General features: G+C 38.4%; 1 protein-coding gene across 2 annotated transcripts in view; it reads right to left on the bottom strand.

Moving 5' to 3' along the window:
* The window catches only part of LOC108555118 (neurobeachin), a 279,010-nt gene that overhangs the window by 24,066 nt on the left and 237,975 nt on the right, over positions 1-16,969 (bottom strand). Inside the window, exon 1 of one of the 2 annotated variants that reach the window (XM_017910639.1) lies at positions 10,015-10,353. The exons of the other annotated variant lie outside the window; for it this stretch is intronic. Within the exon in view, the coding sequence (XP_017766128.1) occupies positions 10,015-10,218 (204 nt within the window). The 5' untranslated portion in view covers positions 10,219-10,353. Of the gene's footprint in view, positions 1-10,014; positions 10,354-16,969 lie in introns of those variants that run through there. 2 annotated transcript variants of the gene reach the window in all.

The raw sequence follows: 16,969 nt of genomic DNA on the forward strand, positions 1-16,969 counted from the left end.
GAGGCGGGAAGACGCTTGTCGTGATAAGACGACTTTCCTCTTCTTATAAAGCGACATCGTTTTAACGTATTACCATTGGTACTTGGGTTTGATATTTTATAGTTCTTTGGAAACAGTGAAACGAGAAATTTGTTCAACACTTTGTGCAGATAGTGGATCAAATTCTTATGAATTTTAGTTCTTTTATTTGTTTTAGTCGAATTAATTGACTAATTGGTATTGATATTGGTGAATTATGGTTGGATAGATTGTTTGATTTATAAATAAATAGATGATGAATTTCATATGCAATATGGAAGACAGTATACATGGAAAAATATAGAAGTAGATTTGTGTGAAAATTATTTAATATGTTCTATATGTATATGGGTAAGATAAATACTTAATAAAGATGTAAGTTGATACAAATGGGTAGCATTATATTGAAAATATATCGAATTATATGAATTGAAGAAATTATAAATTGCATCGAGATTAAATTTAATCTAAATTTCCCATACAGGAAACTGATGAAACCACTTGAAATCATTCACTGTATTTTTGACGTCATACGCTAGGAACGAACTAGGAATGACTCGAGTCCTTGGCATCCAAGAGTGACGAAAAGCAAATTTTCTAGCTCACTGACCTACATGATTTTCTCATCGTGGATACGGTAGAGGGTTCATGCATTGTTAGAAAACTCCAGTCTTCTGGATGAATAGGCTTATGAGTTTATACCATATTATAATCGGGATTTTGAACATTCCTTTACTGCTCCAGAAAAACTCTAATTAACTACAATAAGTACAAACAGCCTCTTTCATTCTATATTTAGGCATTGGTTTAGTCGTGATTAGTTTATTCATCTAAAAATATTCCAATCTAATTTTGAATTAATCCTACAGACAAAGAATACAATGAAATTTATAAGATAAAATTATATTCAGAATTAAATAAACATAATTCTTCAAATATAGCATTATATTACCAAATAAAGATTACAATTTGGTTAAAAAATTCCTATATCAATTCTTTTGCTTTCATTAATAGTATACAGTAATATTGCCCTTGCAAAACCTCATACGTATGCTGTTTATTTTCTAATTCTCTAATTCCAGCAAACTTGATCTTTCAAAAGAAAGAACCTTCAGGATTAAACAATACTTAGTTCTTTTTACATTCTCATGGCCCCTTCAAACTGTCATGTACAGTGCAAAACTAGAAAATTCACAAAAGAGGTGCACAAAGGTCAAATAAGAAACACAGAATCCAAAACAAAATTCAGAACATCTTCTCTCTTCGTTACCATGCGTGAAAGAACCGAACCTCCAAATCGCATCGCTCTCTCGACCTACCGTACGTTGAGGCAGCATGCTATTTGCGCGATAATCAAAACTCTCGAACCCCTAAAATCGTCGTTAAACGAAGCGTCTCGCTGATGAATACCAAGATTTCGCGGCGAAATTTCTCTCTGTCTGACATGTCAGCACGCCGCCATTTGAAATACAATTATTGCGCTCGTACATTACCGAAGTCGTGAGGAGCGGTTTACACACCGCGACCCTATAGTCGCGTAACCACCTGTACCGCTCGCGGAAAGCTATGCATATAAATCTATTATTACGAGAACGCCCCGCACAAGATTCAAGACGGAGAAGGAGACGGAAGTAGGAGAGAGTAAGATAGACTGGCAGAACACCTGGAACGAGGTCAAGTCTCGGAGACCCAACCGTGTTCCCTTCGAGACACGAACGGCTGTCGCAGATGCGCACATCCGAGCGGAATCGGGAAATAACGTCCCTCAGCCGCATACGGGAAAGTGAACCATCTCCCCCCGTCTCTCCTTTGCCCTATGCACGCCTGAAATATCGGCAAAGTTTCAGCGCGTAGTCGGCCGTAGTTCCCGAAGGAAAGAGCAGGCAGCGCCGCCATTGGTGTGTTACAAAAGCTGGCTTCTTTAATTATCTTGAACTGACGCGTCGTGGGGTTAGCCTCGCGACAAGGTAATTAATGTTTCTGTATCATACGTTGTCAGATGAGATATTTTCGTCGTATACAGTTTAGTTTGGTGAGTGTATAGCTTAATATGGGTGTAAATATGATTTAATATTTTTGTATTACATAATGATATTTCAGCTGACGATAAGATATTGGATGATTGGTTAATTGTAAGATGAAGGCTGTGTGTCTAGATGTCGCTTTGGAAAAGATCCTTTTGTTGCAGCGTATCACTCACGTGATACCGTATAATTGGTTGAACTGGCGAAACGATATTAGAGGTTATGGCTACCAGGTTAGTGTCTCTCGATGCCACACGATGTCGCTTCGTAATGTACTCCTTTATTGGAGCGTGTTATTGGCTTACAGGAATTAATGCTCTTCTAAATATTCGAGCTATTAAATAAAATTTAGTGGTTTTAAATTGACAGTGAGTATAAGTAACTAGTTGTAGAGAAATTAAATTAAAATTAGAAGTTGATTGAGAGTAATTTCCGTCTTTATTGCTAGTGCTTGACATTTTACGATGTACAGCAAGACTGTTGAGAATATTAGTAGGTCAACATGGTACTAATCGGTTCTGACGCTTAATGAGATAATTTATCACCAGTGTCTGTATGTATATATATTTTCACCAATTATTATAAGCGTTCTGACATTATTATTCTCTGAAGAAAATCTGCCTATCCGCCTATCACTTTCTAAAATACTAATTACTCTAAAATGCTGTTTTCAAGTCGAGTATACAACCATTAAAGGTTGCTTTTAACCCTCCATATCAATACTTCTTGACTAAGTCCAACTATTAAACATTTTAAAAAACGCACTCATTACTGAAAATTAAAATTGATTGTAAATTACGGATAGAATATCTCTTTTAAGAATCCCCAAAGTTAACAAATTCGAAACGAAAGAAAAACGACAATTTAAACGCTGTTGCTTGTTACATTCCCAAAACGAGCATCAATCTACGTCCAATCAACTTCGACCGTAACATCATCGTTGCTGTGTTTTTAGCTCGGATACGCTCGCGTTGTCGTGCGTAGTAATCCACGGTATCGGATGATTAAATTTCCATGAAACGCGGATTTGATTTTCCAAATGTAAATAGGTGGGAGGGTTGGAGGTGTGGGTCGAGGATAGTCGACCGCGATTTTGAAGCGACGTTCGATAGGTTGTGTCGTATATTTTCCAGCGGCTCGAAATTTTAAATAAACAACGAGCGAGCCCGCGGAACGCAGTGCTGGGGATTTTCGCCGAGAGTGATTCGGTTTTCCTCCGGTAAAGCGGGATTCAGTGTCGTTCGATAATAGCCGCGTGAATTATTTCTTGATATCCGCACTGAGAAATACGCTTTATCTCTCGAAAGGTTCACGCCGAAGTTGCCCGATTATTTCGCTTAATTTCGCACGGACTAATTTGACCCTTGATTCGAAATTTATTAGGAGGGTGTAATGGGGATAGCATATCTATTATTAAGTGTCGTCCGCGATTCTGAAAGCTCTATTATGATTTTATTAATCTTCCTCTAAAGTTAATTGGATTAGATTTTCATTATAAATTAAATTAAATTAATCGGATTTAATTTAATTCTTCAATTGTTGTTATATTCATACATATATGACATTTTTTCTAGAACCTTTTTCAGAGCTAAAGAATCCTCTTCCATATAGTCAATGTATTTGTGTAATTTGGCTCATATTCTATGTTTAAATTAAAACTCGGAAGTACCTGGAAAATACAAGAGATAAAAAAGTTGGAATATTTACCTCTGTAATAGCCTCACATCCATATACCAGTGAAATTTAAATCGTTTCCGTATCAGGACTAACTTAGTTTTCTGCAGTGGAATAGCGATTGAATTGGAGAACAGAATTCACGTTTTTCCAGCAAAAATGTCAGTATTTCAAAAATGATATCACGATCCATTCCCCTCGTTAACCAGATGAACATTAATATCTCGTCGACGTTAAATCCCGAAACCACCCCCGCTTTAGCAGGACCTTTATTGATACGAAGTTATACGTAACAGAGTGGAGAGCAGTGCTGATAGGGAAGCAGGACGAGTGGCGGTAGAATTTCCAGAGAAATTTACTTTACGATACTAAAACTTCGAATCTCCAGAAAATTCATAACTCGATATTGAGCGTGGACTCTTTTGATTGACGAGAGAATCCCGCGCAGAAAGACCTTGATCGAACGCGATTCGTTAGTCTTAAGTTAATATTAAGTTAGTCTTCATTTAGCATCCAGTGTATAGGTGATCCATAATAATTACCAAGAATAAAATTTCCGTTGAACGAGAGAAGACATTTTACGGGTCATTTTTCAAGGAAATTAGGGACAAAGGAAGACCAAAGTCTCGTAAATGTGACACTGTCAGTAAAGAGTACATACTACTTACGTTTCTATAAGATTATCTAAATATCAGACCTGAATCTAATCGAAAATAAATGTAAACTTAACTCAAACTAAACTCAAATCCATCCGAATCTTAATTCAAATCTATATTAAACTCAATCTGGACCTAAGCTGTACCCAGCGCAAATTAAATTCAAGCTTAATTCGAACCTGACGCAATCCTAATTCAAACGCAACTCAAATTCAACTCAAATCTCATCAGAATCAATACGTCAATATAATTGAATATTCAAATGAAATCATATCTTGATAATAAAACCTATCTCTATCATTTTAGACCTCCACACTCCTGTACCTCCACAGATTAATCTACTACTCCCTAACTGACATTCGGATTAAATTAGCAAAATCCCACCGTACCACGTCACTCATCACAAAGACGTACGTAAACTTCCCTCCAGCACAGGATGTATGACCCTCGAAACAGAGGCCCGATTTCTGCTACATCATCTCAGACCTCCTTCATTCACCCGGGTGCAACCCTCTCGTTACGTCGCCACGCCAATAACTTTGATCGTCAAACGAGCTCGTCGGGGTAAGTGGTTTTTTCTTGATAGGGGGCCATCGCGATCCGTTCGTTTCAGACGGCCGTAGCCTGCGGCTAGAACGGATAAAAATTCATAGGCAGGCCTCCTCTCGTCGAGATGTTATCGTCACCTACCTTCGTCTCTACCGTGCGAAGGAAACGAAGAATGCCAGCCACTCGGCCACAGAGCGAACGCGACCAGCGTCAACGACGTCGCTGACAGGACAGAGCACACCGCGGCTATATGTTTGAAGGCCCTCGATGAGAACAGGGTATTCCGGGAAGCGAAACGTTGATGTTGCGTTAGGCTATGCCTGGTCGAGGTAAATGGGACATTGGAGCTGAGTCTTTGAGAACTTGAGCGTGCAAGAGGAACAGATTTTCTTAAGTTTTCCTTCGTTTGTTCTTATGGTGTTGGTTTAGTGGAATATTTCTTATATTACTTTGGAACCGAAGAAATTATTTGGGGAAAATAAATTTTGGTACGACCCTACTATAAGTACTAGCATGCTATAAAGTGACGTATACTCATGAGTGATAGTTATTGTTTAATGTTATACGCATATATATATATATATATATGGGAAGATAATTTGTAAAACTTTTAATAATGAAAAAAATAAATGAGATTTTGCGAAGAACAACTTGTAATATGTTTGATTATGGCATAGTTTAACGGAGCAGATTATACTTGAAACATATTTATATCGCAGCATGAATCACTTAAACAGGTGAAAACGGCCATCTGCGAAAGGATGGCTAAATGAGAATGAATGGAAAAGGCCAAACGAATGAGAAGTTTATCAAGAAGTAACGTGTAATTTTGAAGAACCGACGTATATATTTAGTTTCACGGCAAAGTGATGAGAAGCCGTGAAAAAGTCAAGAAGAGTGCAATCAGAGCTAAAACGTTGAAAAGTGAGAATCGAAAAGTTAACGAGTTAGAACCAGAGGGTCGAAGAGGGTGTTTAAATCGTGTCTCACCCTCTATTTCCTTCGCTCATGTTAGCTTTCTAAGCGAGATTTCCTATGATATGTTTGACTTGACACTACAAACTTTTTCAACTGATGACATACAGATTTCAAGCAGTGATGAAGCGTTCTGTGATTTGCTGCATAAAATACCGAGTTTTAGGCTGAAAGAACTTCAACTTTTAATTAGGTAGAAAAATTCTATACACTGAAAATAAAGAATTTAGGTTAAATATTTAGTTGAATTATAGATTGGAAAAATTGGTTGTAATTCTTGTCTTCGACTCAATTTTTGATCATGCAAATAATGGCATACAGAATTATAGAACTACTAACTGATGTATATAATCATTCTTATTGAAACAAAGCCAAGCAATTTAGAAAATTAACACGAAATAGTACTCTAATCCTCAGCATTCACATGGACGTTATATTGACGGTGATTGATGATCAATATCAAAATCTCATTTGTAATGCATATGAGTATTTCACATTATCGACTTCAATTAAAACGTTCGTAATATATACAGACGCCGACAACTGGTAAAATTATGATCACTTGATAATAACATAACTTAAATGTATAATGATTTTATGATTAATTAATAATTAAATTTGATGAGATTAATTAATACCAACTTTCAATACTGAATTACGTCAGACTTAACACGATAGAATCAAAAGACAGAATGATTTTAATTACAATAAGCTGCAATTATCTTCCCTATAAAATGCAGAAGATTAATATTACAATATTATTTAAACTTTATTATAATTTTATTAGTCTGAAACCGTGTCATAATTAGGTAGAATAATCTTAATTATGTAAGCTGTATTTATCATCCTCATTATTATCAAAATTTGAATTACTAAATTTATAATCGTTATTAACATTTTACTCTTCTAATAATCCATCAGTTTGTTCAACTTTATCACACATTCTGCCTTCTTTGAAAGCACGGATATTTTTATTTTATCAATGCTATAATTTCACGAACGTATCTTAAATTTAGTCTCCATTAATTAATTAGCCACATTAAGTTGAGAAATGAAACTTCATTTAAACCTCATTAAAAGTTAAATAATGATATCTATTAATAAAATATTCTATTAATCACTAAGGCATTTACGAGATCAAATAACCGATTATAATTAAACAATTAATTCGCCTATTACTCGCGTCTTTTCAATCCACGATCATGGTTTAAATATTAATTTTCATTGAGCAGCACCAAAATATGCCAAAAATACCATCAACCAATGAACAATAAATCTATTCACCCGCGGACCGTCCCCTTTCAGTACGATTCGAAACAATTACCGCGAGCACAGCTGAAAGTACGCGCCACAGCAACGTCAGCCAAAAGCGGGGATTCCCCGGAGAAGCCCAGTCCTGGCCCGTTATCCGGGAAAATTAGTTCGGCCAGCTTTCGGCTGAGAATTATTCCGCGCAAAAGATCCCGCTGCAATTTGCATCTTGGCGACGCGATTAAAATTCTTTGACCCAGTTGGCCCACAGATCGGAGACAGAACTGGAGGCACAAAAAATTTCTTTTGCGTGTAAACGGAAGACGTTGAGACGTGAGGCGATTCACTGAGTCTCTGATCTTTCGTCCTAGATCGTGGAACATCCACCTCCTTATTTTCGGAATAATTTTGATACCTCATTCTCATTACCTACTATCCGACACTAGTGGATTCTCGCATCGTTTGCTTGTGAGTTAGCGTCTACGGTAGACGTAGGTAGACGGGTGATGGGGGGTCTCGATCGTTCGGTCTCGTGACTCGATTTGTCTCCACTTCGGAGACAATCGGTTTCGTCGGAAGGAAGGAAGCCTCACCGTACGTTATCCCCGCGTGAGAGGGTCCGTCGTTCTGAGATACCGGATGTTCTAGAGGGCACCACTCAAAGGGCAGGAGATTGCAGTGTCCCGTAAACGAAATGTCCAGTCGATTTCTACGATGCGAGGTATTGGGAGCGCCTTTGTCGACGACTGTGTGCACACGTCTCGTGCGAAACAGTGCATCGAAGGTCTCTTTTGAGTGTGTTATGTGTGGGAATTTCGTGCGAATTTAGAGATGCTGTTGCTTGGTACTATTGGATTTATCTGACGTGTTGCAGTGTGTTTGGGTTCAGTCAAGTATTTGAGAATAAAGAATGGAAGATGAAGAAGGTGACGTTAGGTGCCCCACCTGTTCAAATATTCTGTTTGCATTCGTTTTATAATTCATTTAATGGATATAGTGTATTATAAAAAATTTATGTACGTATCAAGATCGCAATGGAAAACATACGTCCAATTTTATTGCCTTTTTGGTCTTGGTATGACATACTTAAAATGGAATGCAGCTTGTTAGGTTTGGAGATATGAAATTTCAAAATTAGGTGATAAAGCTACGAATTTTTGCATAAAGTCAGACACATAACTTAGGTTATGACAATCCATATTCTTGAAATGTTCAAGAGGATAATATAAAACTGGGTTACAGCGTATTAAATTTTAAAAATCTTCCATGTAAAAAGTGAAAAATGTGAATTAATGAGAAGTATAATTTTCTGGATTTCAATTTTTAAAGAAGCATTGAAAAGTAATAGGCAAATGGGAAATTTTGTATAGTAAAATATAAATTCTATATAACTATAGAGTATTTTTAGCAAAAAAAATTGTTCACATCCTGTAGAATAACCAAAATTATTTCACACGGTCTAGGAAATACCTCAATGATGCACAAATCAATATTCATTAAAACCTTGAACATACTACATCAATAAAGTTTCTGATTCGCATAAAATACAATGCCAATAATACACTGTTATATTCATATCACATTTCATTTGTGTCAAATATCTCAGCAACAATAATCATGACGTATCATTCGATTCAATACACAAAATAACACAAAAGTAACAAGGGACAGTAATGAAGACTGCATCATATCCGCGAAACTGAATATATTAAATGTATATTTAGTTTCAAGATATATATATCAAGACAAATATTCTCAGAAACTGTACATAAATAGTTGTTTAAAATCTCTAACATCTTTTAATAACCCTACATAAAACCAAAAACCATTCATCAAACAGAGTATCAAAAGGTATAAAAAATAAAAAAATATCCGAAATACTACAATAGAATTACGATGACTAGAATCACACAATTCTACATAAACGAGCATTGTGTTGCTAAACAAACAAGAAGTCTCAGCCCACTAAAAGAGCAGTAACGTATCGCTGTGTGAAACATACAAATCCTGTCAAAACGGAGATAGACGCTAAAGCCTGTTTCAACAAGCCAAAACTTAATCCTACTTTCCAGTGAAAGGGTATTGGGAACTCTCTGCGATTCAAATTATACCGATACACATATACATAGATTAGCTGGTTACTCGGAGCACGTATTGCTGTCATTATCGCGTTCCGCAGTAGCATGCTCTTCGCGAGACGGTTCGCGAATATCCGGTTAAACAATTTCAACATTGTCCATCGCCTACTCGTATGTTCGTTAAATGGACAGCTTTCCGGGATATCAGTGTTCAGTATTCGTTGTACGTCATCTTTCCTCAGCAGTTCTTTTTTCCTCGCGAACAAATCGAGCTATGCAGGCGCCAGAGAAACTTCCCAAGGACTACTCGACTCTTTGACAAGTGTGTTTTGTTGAAATGTAAATCGATTGACAGTACAATCTTTTACTATTTGATAAGCAAGAGAAATAAAAATACAATACTTTTTGTAGGATTTGAAGAATCGAAAGCTCTACAATAGGCCTAACTTTTGAGACCTGTAATGCTATGAAAGGGACTTTTTGACAGTTCGTCCTGTAGGACTGTTATGATTTGGTTTTCATCACAATTTTGAATTGCGTGCTTGCAAATGAATACTTATTTGCTTCATAGCAAACTTCTTAAACTTATAAAGTTAGCTTAGAATTAACACTATCATAATTTCAGATAAGCAGATTAAATTATTCATTCCGTTGTAGATTAACTCACTATTGAGTGACCCTCTAACAACCAAATTCCTAGGGTTACAAGTACACAACTAATTCATTTAAACACAAAAGCGTACATCGGCTCAACCGATGAGCAATGACAAAAACAGCGAATCCTCTTACCGAAAATGCTTTCAGGAACACCAGACACTGTATTATGCCCTCCATCGTGTCTCCTGTTAAGCAAAACGTGCCAGTCAGGTGACGACCCTTCCGGCCTATCACGGAGCAAAGATTGGCCTGCACGAAGGCGTTCTGTGACCGCGTGGCTGCAGTCAGTGTTGGCTGGTGCGATCCTGAGCTTATCAGTCGCTCCAACGAGTCCATCTCTTCTTAATCTTCCGTGATCTTCTTGTGTCTTCTATGTTCAATCTGAACCTCGAAGGAAAACCACACGTTTGAAAGAAATTTCGGACTCTTTCTCCTCCTCTTGTGAACGGTCTACTTTTCAATGATTATTCTTCTCACAATCGTACACTTGAAATTATAGATTCATTGACATATATTATGAATGTAATTTGATACTATTCGAAAACAACTCCAGTACAATTACTCCGTCATTTCTCGACAGAAGTCTACATGGGCCTCAACGAATATCGAGGCACCCAATATTCAGCTCTGGACTACCTTCAACCCAGTTACATACAAAACGATATCGACCAAATAGAGAACGTTTTCGATTTGACGTTTCTAGACCTTCGAGTCACTCTCGTATCGAGATCCTTTCAATTTCCGCGGGTCGCCGAAGCGTACTGCATCTTCGTGCAGACTGTTTGGATCAGGCTTATTCCAGCACGAAAGAAATTGTTGCTTCGTGTTCATTCTTCAAAGAGGGGAGCTCCAGGATCGCGAGTTTTTGGTCGAGCAACATACACCGAAATCTTTCACCTTCCACTCGATGATGCACCAAGCTAACTTGTTTCTCCCTTTTGTCGAAGGTATGTTGTATTTTTGGCAGTTTAGAAAACACTCATAGAAAGAACGTTTTCACCCCCCACGTGGTTCTACGTGAGCACACATTTTAATCAGCAATGAAACACTCTGGGATATAGTCTAGAGTCCAGATCTTGTAGCCACCTGACTAGCACTGGAAGGCCTCGTTGCAAGTCTAATCGATAGGAATCCCATCGAGAGGATGATCAGAGCGTTTACGACGTTTCCCTATCGATTGATTTTGGTATGTACTCTATCGTGCCCAAGTATATTTGTCAGAGCAACGCGAATTCCACTTCGTCCGGATTAGCCCAGTTGCCCAAAATTAGGATGTTACGTCTAATCCGAATGTTAAGATCAGACCATCATTTTGGGGCCTATAAACGTCGTAAATTTATACAAGCAGGCTCCAACAAAAGCGCTTCTTTATTCTCCTCAAAACCTTTTCACCAAAATTGATTTCTTCAAGACTGTTTACTGTATTTCTGTTGCACGTTCAATTTCCTTTCAAGACACATGAAAAGTCTGGCAAAACAAAAGGAAGACAGACAAGGATTATCGCGAGATTTACTGAGAGCAACGAGCTGGACGGTTCTGCATCCTGTGGGAAATGGAGAATATACGTTGCGGAGGTGGTGCTTGGGAAGCTTCTACCGACCTGTGTGGCTCTGTCGTTTGCGGTGTGGCATAACGCCTGATCAAATCGCACATCTCATAGCATAGAAAACAAATACCTATTATCATGAACATTTCCATCGTATTGATTACCGTTTCACCTCCGAGATGTAGAATAGATTAGTCCACAGGAGGATGAACTGTCCTCTATTTGTCCCCTTGTTCTACTCTACTAAACATTGGCTACCCCAACTTCACTCCTCTATTATCACCCAACTAGTTATGACGCATCGATGAATGATCAGAAATTCATCAGTGCAATGAACAATGTGAACTTTTGCTATGTCTACCCTCTTCGACAATATCTCTCAGATGTTCCTCTGTTACTACCCTTGCAATTCACGTCGTACAATCAGGACCTCAATTTCAAAGAGATTAACGACGACGAGAGAATTAGCGCGACGACACAGGAAGCGATGACTCCAACGTGACTACACTGACATTCGAGTCTCACTATGGGCAACGTCGCACAGTCACGATGCACGTAGCCTGTGGGGTGTAAACGAGGCGTCTGGCACCCCTTCACGCGTTCACTAAGAGGAGATACACACGCCGTAGGACCGAATGACAGACCTCTGCCAATGACGAGGGACCAGGTGATGATCGCGTGTCTTCGTCACACGCGAGCTAGTCTAGCCCGAATGAATAGTCGAGAGGGAGCCACATAGGGGCGGCGAGGAGGTAGGAGAAGCAAAACAGAGACCATGTGGGCGAGAGTCGCTCGGGGAAGGATTCTTTCGCGTGCCGCTGCGCCGATGGCTCTCTTCGTTTCTCTTCCCTTTGCTGCACTCGTATTATTCGTTCCCCACGAAACAACGACTGTCCTTGTCAACTACGACCGAACACCTCTCACTGTGACTCCTGTCCTTCACAAACAGTTCCTTCTATTACTGTGGCGGTGTTATTTCTCCGGAAATTTTTACGGAAACGCACACGCATCGATGAAGAGTCGCGATACAATAACTATACGCGCGTTAAAACTGGGTCAACGTGGCACGCAGTAGCGATGCGATATGGAAAGCGTGGACGTGTGTGAGCTAAGCGGACGACAGAGGCACAGTATATCGGCGGGCTCGCAACGGGCCAGCGTATGACTAGCAGATACTCTCGGCGTGAGGGTGCGCCTTCGCGAGGGTGGGCGGGTGGAAACGAGGGATGCTGGGCGACGGCGCGGCCTGCGGCGCCACCCTCGACCCCTCGCTGCTCGCTAGATCCACCAACCCCCTCTCTGTTTCTCTCCCTCTCTAGGTCTCTGCACCCTTCCCTTTTCTTGGCTTTTTCGTCTCGCTTGCTCAACCGGCTATTCCTCTATCCCGCTCCACTTTGTTTCTCACCACCCCACTGGTGTCTGGGTGTCCTTCTCGTTGATGCTGTTCTTTATTTCTGTCTCTGTTCCTAGTTCGCCTTGGACTGGAGGCAACGTCGGTGGTGAACAGCCTTATTCTTCTCCGCCTTCGTGGCTCCTTTCCTTTGCTCCTCTTTTCCGACTCAGCTTTCAGCTCGCGATCCTGTAGGCGTGCATGCTCGCGGATGGGTGCCACGCTCGATCTACCACAGTGAGACGTTCGATGCCCCCGCGGGGAATTAATATCCTCGGGGGTGGTTTGACATCTAGGCTGTGGTGTGTCGATGTATGACTGGACGTTGTGTAATGGATGACTGTATTGCGTTGGATTTGATATAGATTCTGCGAGAGACAGTAGTGGTAGGGATAACTTGTGTTAGGTAGAAGATGAATTTGTGGATAGTTTAGATACACATGCTCAATGTTTGAATGGCATTTCACGATTACTACGTTTTGTAGTTTGTCGACCTGTGTTGCAATGTAATAGGACTGCGTAGTAAGCGTTTGATTTTGACATTTTGTGAACAATAAAAGTTTACTTTAATTTTATACATATAGAGGATGTTACAGAGTCGAGTTTCATTGATATTTTTTGTTCTAAATTATGAAACCGAGAGTTTTGAAATAGGCACAGTGGGTACAGTTTGTTCTATTAGTAAGAATACATACTGCTATGTATATAACTTTTTATTCGATGAAGATTGTGGAAACAATAAATAAAATCATCATCCTACATGAGAGATTTTCTTTTCTTGCCTTTTTTGCCAGAGATCATAAGTAATTCCTGTGTTCACACGAAATATCGAATATCGTGGCGTATCTACGTTCCATCCGTGTTTTGAATACGTGCTTGTACATGACTGATCGCGATCTCGATAGTGTCCAACTGTTCTTGCTGACGCACACTGTACCTTTTTACGTTTCCTACGTTTGTCGACGATTGAATGCGATCTTGCTGACGATGGTCTGAACTAGCAGCACTGTTTGACAGGATTCTTGTTTCCGTCTGATTCTTGTTTCTGTTCCTTCTCTCATATTTCTTTTCCTTAACACCTAAATTTATCCCCTCTTCGATGAACGCCATTGTTAAGAACAGGTGGAGGGGTCTACGATTAGGTCGTGAAGGGATAGTAGTTTGGGAGAAGTTGGCAACTAATGGTGGAATAATTCATATTTATGTATTAAGCTTTGACACTCTGTAATTAGGGACTTATTTAGTATATAATTAATTCCTGGAATAAACGTGAAATTAATGGCTTGAGTAGTAGGCATTATTGGAAAAGTGCGACGCATAAGTGACTAGCGACGCCATCGAGCTCGTTTCGGTTTACACTAACGACTACCTAGCAGCGCGATGTTTTGTATATTACAAGCGTCAGAAAATTCAGAACGGAGATATGCAGCTCACGCGGAACATGTTAACATATACCTCCATATAACATTACATCCTCCACAGTGTTACTTTGCTGAACGACTTGCACTTGTTCATATCTAACCAAAAGGTTTTATTGGAATTTTATTGTTACCCTGCATATTCAATATCACTTTCCGTAGCAACTGACTGTTCCTGTTTACTGAATTCATTCTTGATTAATATCTGTACTCCCTGGAATCTGACTACATTCTTCTCACCGTGTCAACTATGCACTCAAACTGGTATTCTTGTTCAGGCCACGCTGTGCTTTGACTCTCGTATTTGATTACGCTTTGCGCTCTAAACTTGATTATTGTCGTTTTAGAATATCAGCGTTTGGTATGACGTTCGACTATGTACCAGGCGTTCTGGGATATTCCGTTAACCGCACGATGTAAAGATACATGTCCTTTAGGATTGCTTTGATCTTTTACGGTGATAATTCTACCTCGTTTCTTGCCATGCTTGACTGGAAAACGAATGTCGCGTGGGATGTAGCTGGAAAATACGATTTGACTCGACGAGGAAGGTTTCAATTTCCCCTTCTAGAAATTTTCTTGCAGTCTTGGAAATCAGTCTGCAGGAAATTTCTTAGACGATTGGATGTAATTTTACTAACGTTACTATTGAATATGGAACCTTGAAGTATATTATGAGATTGTTATTCAACACTAATAAGATGGTTCTGTAATGATTTTGTTTTCTTTCGAAAGAATTTTTCTTGAAGAAATAGTTTCTTTTGTGAAGCAATTCAATGTAAACCACCGATTCACGAATATTATTAATTTGTTAATTACTGTTCAAATCATCCTGAACTATATTTTTCAAATACATCAAATACATCAAATGCATCTTTCCCGTACATCAAAACATTTATGACAGCATGCATCCAGTTTGCTTTGTCACGGTAGAATTTTTTATCCGCTACACGTCTTCGCATTTCTTCCATTCTTTCCACGTCTTTCCATTTTCTCTTCCGTTTGACGCAACTTTCATTCTTCTCGATCGAACACACACACGTAGGTCGATTTCTGTTCGTCCAATGTATGTTTTGTGCCCCGATAATTAGCCGCATTGTTTGCGCACCCTCCCCGACACGATGGAGTTATCTTTGTCAGGTATAGTCATGGAAACAGAATTCGAAAGCAGCCAGAATTCACTGATGTATCGAAGTTAAAATTTCTTTGCATTTTGATATAGATACACCGAATTAACAAGAAATGTTAATTGAATTTTCTTCATCTAATAATAGAATAACATATTACGTTATTCTCCTTTTTCTTTTTAACAATTACTACTTTATTATTATTCACTGCTACGCTATCTATATCTAAAATGATTTTTTATTATTCGCCTACTATTGTTTATAATTATTTACTAGTATATACTGTACAATTTATAATAAAAAGGCTTTCAACAAAGAATTTATTCGAACTGCTAAAATGAATTAAGTAACAGCGAATTAAGCTGCAGCAATAAATTATATTAAAATTATAAAATTATATTATGAAAGCGGCTGGATTTCTCCAAGAATGGTGTGACAGCGGAAACCTTTTCGAAGCGTCCTCTGTCTTCATTAAAGCCACGGTAATAAGACTATTTGAGGATAAAAGACTCTGTAACTGCAGAATTGCATATTCACGAATTACAAATTAGAGGCATACCGACCGTGAAGAAATGAAGCTTTTATAATTGTTAATTCTGCTCGTAGCACGAGTTACAAAAAAATTTGTTAAAGTGAATTACGAAGGTAAAACGAAAATTACGGAAACTAGAAATGTTTTCTGCTAAATTTGAAAGCCACGGAAAGGAGATGAGGAATTTATTAACGCCCGATGTAACATATGAAATTGTTGCAAAGAAAAGTCAAATATTGGCAAGAAATATATCTCTTTATGAAGCACATTAATTAAAGAAATTAAAAGTGCCAAGTATGATATACTCTAAAAGGTCACATTTATTAATTAAGTATATTCTCGTTTTAAATTCGTAGGTCAATATAATTTTCAGATAAAAGATGAATGGGGATAATTTAATTGCTTGAGCTCGGGTTTAACAAGGAATAAAGGAAAGATAAAACGACTAACTTGGAATGATCCTTTCATTGCTTGTTTAAGATTAAGATTGGACTATCGAGAAAACTACACAAGGCGACAAAATGTCTAAACTTAGAAGCGAGAGAACACGCACCAACAAACGTACTAATCAAGTCGCATCACGGGTCTATTATTGTATTTCAATGAGCCTATTGAAAGATTTGCTTACTTTAAATCACATTACATACTCATTGTCTCTAATAAGAAATTCACTGAATTTCCTTAGACACATTAAAAGATAATATATGACATACCAAGTATCTAAAACATTTCTATCCCTGACATAACCAATTTTTTACTGTTGTCCTGTAATTATCAATAAAATGACCAAAGAATAATGGGAAATAGTGTTCGTGAAAATTAAAGGATGTTCTTTGTGTTGAGGGAATTTTGTTTTACCAAAGACATCTTCTAGAACTACGTTGGAAAACCCCTATTTTTAGTGTAACAATATTGAATCTTACGTTTGAAACAATATTTATAGTAAACGGATGGTGAAATGAGTTTCGAGAAACGTGTTATAGCCAGCGTCCCTCTAGCGGTGATCGTACGAAGCCCGCCGTCTTATAAATTGGCCAACCCGTATTCAATAAATTTCAGAGAGCATAGTCACGA

The sequence above is a fragment of the Eufriesea mexicana genome, unplaced genomic scaffold, assembly GCF_001483705.2.
Source record: "Eufriesea mexicana isolate 0111107269 unplaced genomic scaffold, ASM148370v2 scaffold76, whole genome shotgun sequence".
Classification (NCBI taxonomy): domain Eukaryota; kingdom Metazoa; phylum Arthropoda; class Insecta; order Hymenoptera; family Apidae; genus Eufriesea; species Eufriesea mexicana.